The 12,173-nt window shown below is 34.9% G+C and overlaps 1 protein-coding gene across 3 annotated transcripts in view; it reads right to left on the bottom strand.

The window, feature by feature from the left end:
- XRN2 (5'-3' exoribonuclease 2) overlaps positions 1-12,173 on the bottom strand; it is a 120,922-nt gene that overhangs the window by 26,489 nt on the left and 82,260 nt on the right. For all 3 annotated transcript variants that reach the window (XM_072634595.1, XM_072634596.1, XM_072634597.1), the window contains 3 exons: positions 11,896-11,993; positions 11,721-11,800; positions 7,277-7,333 (listed from right to left, as the gene is read on the bottom strand). In XM_072634595.1, the coding sequence (XP_072490696.1) occupies positions 7,277-7,333; positions 11,721-11,800; positions 11,896-11,993 (235 nt within the window). The remainder of the gene's footprint in view (positions 1-7,276; positions 7,334-11,720; positions 11,801-11,895; positions 11,994-12,173) is intronic.

Raw genomic sequence — 12,173 nt, 5'->3', positions numbered from 1 at the left:
AAGGAAATAATAAAAAACAAACTGAATTACTCAGGTTTTTTAAAATTCTATTCTTATTTTGTAATGACAGGATATAGCAGAAATGTGAGTAATCCCAAATGGATATATATGTACATATATACATGCACATACACATATGTATACATACATATATATTATATCTTCTGAATGTGTTTTTGTATTTTTTGCATTTAATTATTCATATATCTGATATTTTAAGAAATACTATTTTAAAATTTGTACTAATGCTTTTTGTTTTTACATCACCTTTCTTTCCAAATATATACTTCTTCTCTCCCTCCTCTACCAAGTAAGCCATCTCTTATAAAAAAGAAGAAAAAAGAAGAAAAAGGCCAATTCACCAAACCCAATCAAACAGTCTGACAGCATATGCAGTATTCCATAGGTATAGTCCCCACCTCTGCAAAGAAAGGAGGATGGTATAATTTTCTCTAGGGTCAAGCTTTCATTACGGTCATAGTTACATAGCATTTTATTTTAAAATGCACTTTAAATCAAATCCAGTAAACACTATGAATCAGATTCAAGAGGTGTTATACAGTTTTGAAATTTTGTTTCTTGCAATCCTCCTCTTGATTTATCACTTTAAAACTTTCCCTATCATATCCATTTGTGGTGGGAGGAGGGTTTATGGTGGTTTAGTTTTAAAAAGCTGTTTTTAAATAGAAGTAATTGACAACCAAGTAAGGAGCCAACAAAAAGCAAAAATGTTCCAGACAATTCTAAATATGTAGGTTGATGGAAGAGTATGTTTAACCTTTTTAACAGATGACTGAAATAGTATTTAATTTATTCATGTGATACTCCCCAAATCGGAGACAATAGGAAAATGCATCACAGACTCTCTACCTCCTCCTCTTGGATTTGTCTTCTCCCACTATAAGTCAGGTAAAAGAATAAAATATGTCTAAATAGTTGTTTTTAAATAATTCTATTATTTAACAAATGTCGTGCTATTCTCCACTGATTAACTAAATAAACATTCTACTATTCCAAAAAAACTAAAGAATTTATTTACCCTTAACGTCATAGCATCATGGGATCATAGATATAGAGCTGGAAGGGAGTTCAGAGGCCATGTAGTCCAAACCCTTCATTTTACAGATGAAGACACTGAGGCTCAAGGAGCAAGTCATTGTAGATCAATTTCTGAAACAATGATGCAATAATGGGGGGGAGGGGGAAACGGGGGAAACGGGATGGGACACAGGCTTCCCTATTAAATTCCACTGCTTCTTATAGGATTTCTGATGTTAATATGGCAATTTCTACAATTTTATACTGAGATGATAAATTATTTTTCTAAATTTTTAAAAGATACACAAAACAAATTAATTTTACTATTCAAAGTTTAAGTCTTTGGTACATGACAAAAGTTATTACTGTTGATTTTCTTTTTAAACCAACTTTCTAATGTTACCTTAAATTTTTCATATCATGACTTAAAATTTTTTCTATGTATGATATCTGAAAGAATAAAATTTGCAGAAATTCAAATCTAAACAACTTCTTCATAATTTTCTATTCTGCAAGGAAAAATGATGCAGTTTTTAAATTAAGAGCAGACATTTTTGCCCCGAAGTCTCTTTTTTATTCCTAACAGGAATATTCCTTTTTCTTAGATCCTTGAGGAAGAGAGCATTTCTAGAGTCGTATGCAATATGGGGCAGTGGAAAGAGCGCAGGAACTGAGGTCAGAGGGCCTAGATTTCAAGGCCAGATTACTATGCTCTGCCACCACTGGCTGACTCTGTAACTGGATAAATCACTTACTTTGCTGAGCCTTTACTGTTTAAAAAAAAAAAAAAAGAAAAGAAAAAAGATGAAGGGACTGGACTAGTTTCCCCATGAGGTCCCTTTTGGCTCTAAATCTAATTTTGGCTATAGAATTTGGGGTTTACACACACACACCCTTCAATAAAACAACACCATAGTGCCTAGGACTCAGGTGAACTGAAATAATATGAACTCAATATAATTTCATCCAAATTATAGTTTGAATTAAATTCTCCTAACAGAAGAAAAGGTGCTCCTGAAATTCAAAATACAGTGATTTTGTACAAATAAATACAAGTTTCCCCACCCATAACATAAAATACATTTTCTGCTTCTAATGGCCAAGATTTCTCACTCAGATTTTATTTCAGTGCTTTTAGATGAGTAACTTCCATTTGCAGGAAGGGCACAACATGAACTTAGACACTATAAAATATCCAATACCAACAGACCTACAGCATTTAAAATGTTGTATAATGAATTCTTGACATGTAACCTACTACTCCAATCACAAAATTACATCATTAGTATTGTAAAGTCTACTATGTTATGAAGATGCTGAAGATGAGGATGCTAAATTGATTTTTCATTTGTACTACAAGTACTACTTTAAACGATATCCCTAAGAATGAAATGCTACTTTTTTGAAGCCTCAACAGAAAATAAAAGTAGAATGAACAACATTTTTCTAACTCAATTCACTTTCAGAATTATCCTTTGAAATGTCTTTTAAAGTACTGTTATGGGGTTCCTCGCATACAACACAGAGAAAGGAGAAAACTCTAATTAGCACATTATGTCTTTACTATGCCTTTATACCTACACAACTCACAATAAATTTTAAAAATACAAATTCTATCCTTTCTCATACTGAAAAGTTTATGATGAATACACTTTTCATTTTAAGGCAATTTCTAGGACTTATGGGCTTCTCTCATTCTGTCAAAAGCAGATACCCAGTTTAATATTCCCTAAAGCATTATAGCACCTAAAAGTTAAACCCTTCTAAATGTTTTGAACCATCAAGTCTTTATCATATGTACTAGGGTTTAAGTGTTTACCATATACTTACCACAAGTTTTTTCTTTTTTATTTTAAGCTCCCCACTTATCAACAAATAGTATTACAGCTAAAATTATCAAGCTTATCTATAAAACTTCCATTTAAAATCATCTTTATTCACACATTCTCTAAAAATAAAAAGGCTGAAACTTCTGATCCTCTAGACTGAACCAAATAGTTAAATGTATAAAGTTTGGGAAACACTTTCCAAGAAACTAATTTAGACTTGCTGAAACATTTTTTAATATGTAACATCAGGTGTTGAACAAGGTTCCTGTTTAACATTCTGTGTATGTGAGGGTTTGGGGGAGAGGGAGAATTTAGAAAATTCAGGAGACCTGGTTCTTTCTTTACTAAATGATCTCACAACTTCAGTGAGTAGTCAAAACTGATATACAAGAAGTATGTGAGTCACAGCCTTCTCTAAGATCTCTTTTGTGAATACATGTGACACCTTCAACAACATCTTCTAAACACTATAAATACAGATTAGAGTGTGAAAGGTGTGAAAAATCTCTTGAAACAAAATCCCAGGGAGAATGAATAAAAAATAAGACTATAATGAAGGACCATGAAAAGATGCATGGAAAGATGGCAGATGTTAAGATCTAGAGGAGCCCAGTCTGCAAGAAACTAGTAAAAATGTAACAATGTATGTTAAAGAACAACGAGAAAGCCAAAAGGAATCAGGTATAAACTCTTCTTCTAGTCCAGGACTGCATAAAAAAGATTGTTAGAGTTTTGCGGAAGCTCTGAGTAAACACAAGCTAAGTAAATAAAATGCACAAGCAGCCACATCCCATAGCAAGAGACAGAACCAATCAAGCACCAGCACTGGGTCACCTCAAGCCCCAGACACAAAAGCAAAGAGGGTCACTGGAGAGTTTGAATAGCAGCAGTATATAGGGCTAGTACAGGGGTGGGGAACCTGCAGCCTTGAGGCCACATGTGACGCTGTAGGTGCTCAAGTGTAGCCCTTCGACTGGATCCAAACTTCACATAACAAATCTCCTTAATAAAAGGATTTGTTCTGTAAAACTTGGACTGCAGTCTGTCCACCCCTGGGTGGGCCTACAGCAAGGCAGTGCCACCAAGCCAAACACCCAGCAGGAGACAGCCAGTTCAGCACTCAGTCTGTAACCAAACTACCAAAGTCGAGAAAGGGTCAGATCAGCACTCAAATAACCCAAGCCCAACCCAGCACCCAGGCAGCCTGTGACCAAACAATAGCAGCAGCAGCAGCACCATCATAATCATCATCATCAATATTTTTATCAATAATATGTTTATATCAACATCAATAATTATATAATTACATAAATTATATGAAACTTTAAAGTTTTAAAGATCTTCAAAAAGATCATACAAAATAACATTGGGATAAAATAAGAAAATAATTAAGGATCTGAATATAACTTTGGGAAAAAATAGAGATGATGGATCTCTGGATATTATTAAATAAGAAAAGAATTTACATATTTCTCAGATGTAAATGGCACCTTTACAAAAACTGACCACGTATTGAGGTATATACCTGTGACAAACAACTGCAAAAGTACTAAACATCCTTAAATAACCACAATGCAATAAAAGTTCTATCTTTATAAAAGTCATTTGAAGAAAGAATTAACAATTAATTGCAGATTATAAGTAACGAGTCATAGAAACTAAAGAAAATTTCAGAGAAAAATGTCAACAATGACACAACAAATCAAAACTTATGGAACACAACTAGTGCAGTACTTAGGAGAAATTTTATCTCTCTAAATGCTTCTTTCATCCACAAAAGAAAGTAAGAAGAGACTGAGTATGCAACTAAAATAAGTAGAAAAATAAAATATTTTTAAAATCCCAAGTGAATAACAAAGACAAATTCTGAAAATCAAATAAATTAACAAAACTTAAAGCAAAAAAAGAAAAAATGAATTGAGAAATAAAACTAAGACCTTTTTTGAAAAAAAAAACAGCTAGTCTGATTTTTTAAAAAAGAGAAAACCAAATTGTGTAAACATTTTTATAAAAATTCACAACTAAGGAGGAAATAAAGGAAACTATTAGAAACTATTTTGCCTAATTACGTCAAGAAAACTGATAATCTAGATGATGAAATCTTACAAAAAATGTAAAATAGCTAGAGTAATAGAAATAACTCAATATCAGAAAAAGAAACTGAACAAACCAAAACAAAATTCCAAAAGACCAAATGGATTTAACAAGTAAATTCTATCAGACATTCAAAGGACTGATTTCAAGGCTTCCAACGATACAAACAAGGTCTTGATAATAAGACAGAGATAAAACAGAGACAAAATACCTTTAATGAACAATGATATAAAAATATTATATGTTAGAAGTTACAACATACTAAAATGTACACACCATAACCACACTGGATTTATAGCTGTAACACAAGGTCAATTCAAAGGAAAATCATAAACACAGTAAGACAAAAGTTTTATAAAGAGCAAAATTTATGTCAGAAAGACTTTCAACAAAATCACTTTTGTGATAAAAATAATAGCAGTAAATTGGAGAATTGCCATTATGCTAAAAAAAAAAAATGTACTAGAAATCCTAGTATAATAAGAGGAGAAAAAGAAATCAAGAAAATAAGCATAATCAAAGAGGAAAGAAAAATCCCAGTCTTTACAGATGATATGATGGTTATTGAGAGAACTCAAAGCAGTTAACTGAAAATCAGTTAAAACAATAACTTCAGTAAAATCTTAGGACAGAAAATAAATCCACATGAATTATATGATTATAACTAGAGAAATAAAGATATCTAAATAGTTGAGGAAATTAACAGTTTATGGGTGCCAATATAATTAAAATAGCAATACTCCCTAAATTAATTTACCTTGTCAGTGTCAAACCAAAGGGCTATTTTAGAGAACTATACAAAATATTTTTTTAAATTCATCTAGACATTAAAGGGAAATAATGAAAAAAGGAAATGAAAAATAATGAAAAAAGTAAAAAAGAAAGTAGGGAAGAGACATGTCTAACAGTACCAAGTTCTAAAACAATACTAAAAAAAGAGTCATCGTTAAAACTATTCTGAATTGGTTACAAAAATAGAATGATCCATCATATTATATATACCATATTCAGAAGTAAAGACAAAACCACAGTGTTTGATGAACCTAAAGATTCCGACAACTAGGGTAATAAGGGTTTCCTACTTCACAAAAATTGATAAGAAAACTGAAAATTAGGCAGAAATCTGGCATAAACTAACATCACACCAAATATCAATATGAGGTCCAAACAGAATCTGAGTTATACAAAAAGGGTGACATTATAACAAGAAGAGCAAAGACAGAAATAAGTGATAGATAAGACATATAAAACTTTCTTTTAAAAAAATAAGAAGACTATAATGAAGGACCATGGAAAGCTGGCAGATGTTAAGACCTAGAGGAGTCCAGTCTGCAAGAAACTAATAAAAATGTAACACTGTATGTCAAAGAACAATGAGAAAGCCAAAAGGAATTAGGTGTATAAATTCTTCTAGTCCAGGACTGCACACAGAAAGGAGTTAGAATTTTGCAGAAGCTCTGAGTAAACATAAGCCAGGTTAAAAAAAAAAAAAAAAAGGCACAAGCACCCACATCCCATAGCAATGAATGGCTACTGTATTGATGATGGATTTGGAATTGAATTAAGCAACAACTTCCTAACAATCAGAGCTATCCCAAGAAATGGTCTGCCTTAGAATGTAATGAATTTCTTTTCATTAGAGGTCTTCAACCAAAATAGGTAATAACCTAGTCAGTTATACTGTGGATTGAGATCTTGTTCAGGTATAGATTTGGACCAGTCCCTTCAAACTCCTTGAGATTCTCTGATAATTTAGTTTCTCTGACTCTAGAAAAACAATTCTATAACACAGAGTCACAGTCCTCTCCTGTCTCTTCCTAACATAAGGACTGAAAGCTGACCAAAGAATCAAGAAAGTCAAATTAGAAAAAAAAATAACATAGCTTTAATTTTCAGAATAGTTGTAAACCAACAACTATAACAAGTAGTTACTTGATTTTTCTTTCCTAGAGCAGAGGTTTTATGAGAGTTGTTTTCTTTAACAGAATCCTTTTCTAGGTTCACAGTTATATTAGGGATGACTGAAATTAGTAGAAGGAATTTTGACAAAATTTCCTTCAAATAAATTAGGAGTCAGAAATCCTAGGTTTGAATCTCAACTCTACTACTTATGTTTAGAGTTACTTAATTGCCGGGTACTTCAGTCTTCTCATTCAAATGTTAAAATGTTAACTAGATAATCTATAAAGTCACTTCTAGTTTCATTTTTGACAAAAGGTTCTAAGAATGGCTGTTATCATCACAAGTCAAATCCAAATGTAAGAAAGGAATTCCACTTTGCTTCTCCCCATAATACCAAAGTTTGGATCACTTACCTGATTGCAGTGTTCTGTGTCAAATCTCGCAATACTGGAACAGGAGAATATACTATTCTAAAGGAGAAAAAAAAGATTTAAAACATTATGACCTGTTCCACAAGAACAAACAAAAGCTATTGAGGGGTGAAGAAGACCATGAAAGGCGATGGATGACAAAAAGAAGAGAGAGTGGCTTAAATCTCCTGTTGCTTCTGTTTCCTAATGTTATAGAATGTTATTCTGCTCTAAAATATTATAAATATGACAAATACAGAAAAGCATGGAAAGTTATGAACTGACATGAAAGTAAGTATGTTCAGTTGTGGGTGACAAATTTAGGAAGTTGGTCAGTAAGCATTTATTAAGTGTTTACTATGTACCAGGTTCTGTGTTAAGCAGTGGGGATACAAATAGGAGCACAAACACATTCCCTGACTTTAAGAAGGTCACAGTCTAATTGAGGGAGACAACATAAATGTGTGAATGTAACTGGTATATCAGAGGGAAGCCAGTAGAGCTGCTAGAGGCTGTGGAAGGTGAGGTTTCAGCTGATTCTTGAGGGCAGGGAAGTTTGGAGACAAAGGCAGAGGTGAGACAGAACGCCCTGCAGGCGCACAGGGGTAACCAGGAAAATGTTGGAAGGCAAAAGATTGAAAGTTGTGCTCAAGGAGTAGCAAGAATACCAGTGATTCTGAGTTGAGATGACCAGAAATTATCTTACAAATTGGGCCAGGTTGTAAAGAACTTTAAAAGCCAAAAAGAGGGTCCTCTACTTGACAATAGTAGCAATAAGGACCTTAATTAGCTGGTGAATATCTACTGGAGGGCAACACCCTATAAAGATCAGTTTAAAGAACTGAGGATACTGATTCAGGAGAAGAAAAGGCTTAGCGGGGATAGGACAGCTATCTCTGAAGACCTGAAGGGCTGCCACATGGAAGAATAGCTCCAGCTTGGTCCCAAAGAACAGAAACAGAAGCAACAGCAAGGAGTTCTAAGAAAGCAGACTGAAGACTGATAAAAGGGAAATTTTCCTAACAGTCATTCCAAAGCAAAATGGGATGCAGAGGGAGATGGTCTCCTCATTCCGTCTTTGAGCAAAGGCTAACTACTTCTTTAATGACATAGAGAATATTTTTGTTCAGGTATAAGCTAGACTAAATAGCCATTTTTTGTCATTTCTACACCTAAAAGCTATGCTGCAAATGAAAGATGTTTAAAGAAAATAACTTATGAAATACTAACTAGACAGACTGACTTCAACTAAAACAGATCGTTCTTGAATTAAAGAAAATGTTAATGATTATGATTACAGTATGCCTCCTGAATCTAGATATTCTAAGATCTTGTTACCAAAACATGAATCTCATTTAAATGAAGAAGTAGAATTACTGTGTCCCAAGGGGAAAGGAGTATAGGCAATGAATTTATAAGAACTTGGTATCTAGACCAATAGATTTTTTTAAAAATTAATTTAAGTTTTCAATATTCATTTCCACAAAATTTTGAGTTCCATATTTTCTCCCCCCTCTCCCCTGCCCCACCCAAAACGCCATGCATTCTGATTGCCCCTTCCACCAATGCGTCCTCCCTTCTAAGACGCGTCCCTTCCCTTATCCCCATCTTCTCTCTTGTCCTGTAGGGCAAGACAAATTTTGATACCCCATTACCTGTATTTCTTATTTCCCAGTTGTACACAAAAACAATTCTCAACATTTGTTCCTAAAACTTTGAGTTCCAACTTCTCTTCCTTCCTCCCTCCTCACCCATCCTCACTGAGAAAGCAAGCAATTCAATATAGGCTGTATATGTGTAGTTTTGCAAATGATTTTCATAATAGTCATGTTGTGTAATACTAACTGTATTTCCCTCCATCCTATGCTGCCCCCCATTTATTCTGTTCTCTCTTTTGACCTTGTTCCTCCCCAAGAGTGTTTACTTCTAATTGCTCCCTCCTCTCATCTGCCTTCCTTTCCATCATCCTCCCCACTCTGCATATCCCCTTCTCCCTTACTTTCCTGTAGTGTAAGATAGGTTTTCATATCAAATTGAGTGTGCATGTTTTTCCTTCCTTGAGCCAAATGTGATGAGAGTAAGCTTCACTTTTTCCCTCTCAGGTCCCCTGCCTTTTCCCCTCCACTGGAAAAGCTTTTTCTTGCCTCTTCTATGACAAATAATTTGCCCCATTCCATTTCTCCCTTTCACCTCCAAATATATTCATCTCTCACCCCTTAATTTTATTTTTTTTAGATATGATCCCTTCCTATTCAACTCACCCTGTGCTGTGTGTGTGTGTGTGTGTGTGTGTGTGTGTGTGTGTAATCCCTCCAACTACCCAGATACTGAGAAAAGTTTCAAGAGTTACAAATATTATTTTTCCATGTAGGAATGTAAACAGTTCAACTTTAGTAAGTCCCTTGTGATTTCTCTTTGCTGTTTATCTTTTCATGCTTCTCTTGATTCTTGTGTTTGAAAGCTAGATTTTCTTTTCACCTCTGCTCTTTTCATCAAGAATGCTTGAAAGTCTTCTATTTCATTGAATGACCATTCTTTTCCCCTGAAGTACTATACTCAGTTTTGCTGGGTAGGTGATTCTTGGTTTTAATCCTAGTTCCTTTTACTTCTGGAATATCATATACCAAGCCCTTTAATCCCTTAATATAGAAGCTGCTAGATTTTGTACTACCCTGATTGTATTTCCACAATACTTGAATCATTTCTTTCTGGCTCCTTGCAATATTTTCTCCTTGACCTGAGAACTCTAGAATTTGGCTACAATATTCCTAGGAGGTTCTCTTTTTGGATCTCTTTCAGGAGGTGATCAGTGGATTTTTTCAATATTTATTTTGTCCTCTGGTTATAGAATATCAGGGCAGTTTTTCTTGATAATTTCATGAAAGATGATGCCTAGGCTCTTTTTGATCATGACTTTCAGGTAGTCCCATAATTTTTAAATTGTCTCTCCTGGATCTATTTTCCAGGTCAATTGTTTTTCCAATGAGATATTTCACATTATCTTCCATTTTTTCATTCTTTTGGTTTTCTTTTGTGATTTCTTGGTTTCTCATAAAGTTATTAGCTTCCATCTGTTCCATTCTAATTTTGAAAGAACTATTTTCTTCAGTGACCTTTTGAACCTCCTTTTCCATTTGGCTAATTCTGCTTTTTAAAGCATTCTTCTCCTCACTGGCTTTTTGGACCTCTTTTGCCAATTGAATTAGCTTATTTTTAAAGGTGTTATTTTCTTCAGTATTTTTTGGGGGGGTCTCCTTTAGCAAGCTGTTGACTCGTTTTTCATGATTTTCTTGCATCTCTCCCATTTCTCTTCTCAATTTTTCCTCCACCTCTCTTACTTGATTTTCAAAATCCTTTTTGAGCTCTTCCACAGCCTGGGACCATTGCATATTTATTTTAGAGATTTTGGATGCAGAAGGCTTGACTTTTATGTCTTTTCCTGATGGTAAACATTGTTCTTCTTCATCCAAAAGGATGGGAGAGAATACCTGTTCACCAAGAAAGTAACCTTCTATAGTCTTATTTTTTCCCCCTTTTTTGGGCATTTTCCCAACTAGTTACTTGACTTCTGGGTCCTTTGTCAAGAGCAGGGTATACTCTGGGGACCTGTAAGATCTCAGTTCCTCCAAGGTGGCACAGTCAAGGGAGAGGAGTTTATTTCCTGGCCTGGCTCATGGCCGAGGTTCTGATCAGCTGCTCAATTCCCCCAGGGGCTTTATCCAACAATGGATGCTGATTGCTGGCTGGATGCTGATTGCTGGCTGCTCAACCATTATAGCTGCTGCCACCTGCTGCTGCCGCTGCCTGGGGCCAGGGCTAGGGGAGAACCCTGCTCCCTTGTCACAGAGGTGAAAAAGTCCTTTCACTGACCTCTGAAGCTGCCTTTGGTACCTGTGGGTTAAGGGCTCTGTGAACCGGGATTCTGCCCCCGAGGCCTACTCGGGTCCTCCTCCTGGCACCATGCGGCCAAGGCTGGGCTGTGCTTTGCTCCACGTCCAGTGTGACAGACCTTTCCCATCAGCCCTCCAGGTCACCCTGGGCTGGAAATCTCCTCCACTCCGTTGTTCTGTGGCTTCTTCTGCTCTAGAAATTGTTGAGAGTCTTTCTTTATGAGTATTTTATGCACTATAAGGGAGAGCTAGAGTATGTGCGTTTTTGTACTCCGCCATCTTGGCACTTTGACCTATAGATTGCAGCTGATTTTTGGATATAAACTGAAATGTGCTATAAAAAATTAACATTTTTTTAAAAATTTTTTTATCTTTAAGAAAAATGGGGAAACACCACAAAACTCAAAAGTACAGAATTAAGCTATGCTTAAATGTCATTTGACCTCTCTGGACTTTAGTTTGCATATTCATAAAATGAGGAAGGTGGAACTATATGATCTCTAAAGTTCATTCCAGCCTTAAACCCATGATACAAATTTCTAAATCCAAATACTCACTGATCTGGAAGAACGGCTTCTTCATGTAAAGTAAGTTTTCCTTGGATCCCATGACAAAGTTCAGGTGGCAAATCTACTGCCTGTGAAGAAATGTATGATCAATTTAACAGGGAAAAAAAATTAATTATAATGTTAGAACAGTATGTATTAGCAATAGGATATTGGTATCAATTACCTCTGTGGAACCTGTTTTGTACAGTTCTGAAAGGAAGTCACTAAGCGGATGGTGTTTTCCCACAAACATTACATCACCACCAAGACTATTTCTTCTAGCTGGGAAAAAGAGAGGAAAAAGCATAGAGAAACAGAACGAGGGAAAGAAGAACTAAGTCAAACCATTTTTAAAAACACAAAATAAAAGCAGCTGCATTTTCAGAAATCAGGAATTTCAACTATCAAAATTAATAATCTGTTTATATGGAAAATTTTATATGGTCAGTATAAAAGATCTCT

This window comes from Notamacropus eugenii, chromosome 1 (genome assembly GCF_028372415.1).
Source record: "Notamacropus eugenii isolate mMacEug1 chromosome 1, mMacEug1.pri_v2, whole genome shotgun sequence".
NCBI classification, from domain to species: Eukaryota; Metazoa; Chordata; class Mammalia; order Diprotodontia; family Macropodidae; genus Notamacropus; species Notamacropus eugenii.
This window is presented reverse-complemented; position numbering and strand designations above follow the sequence as displayed.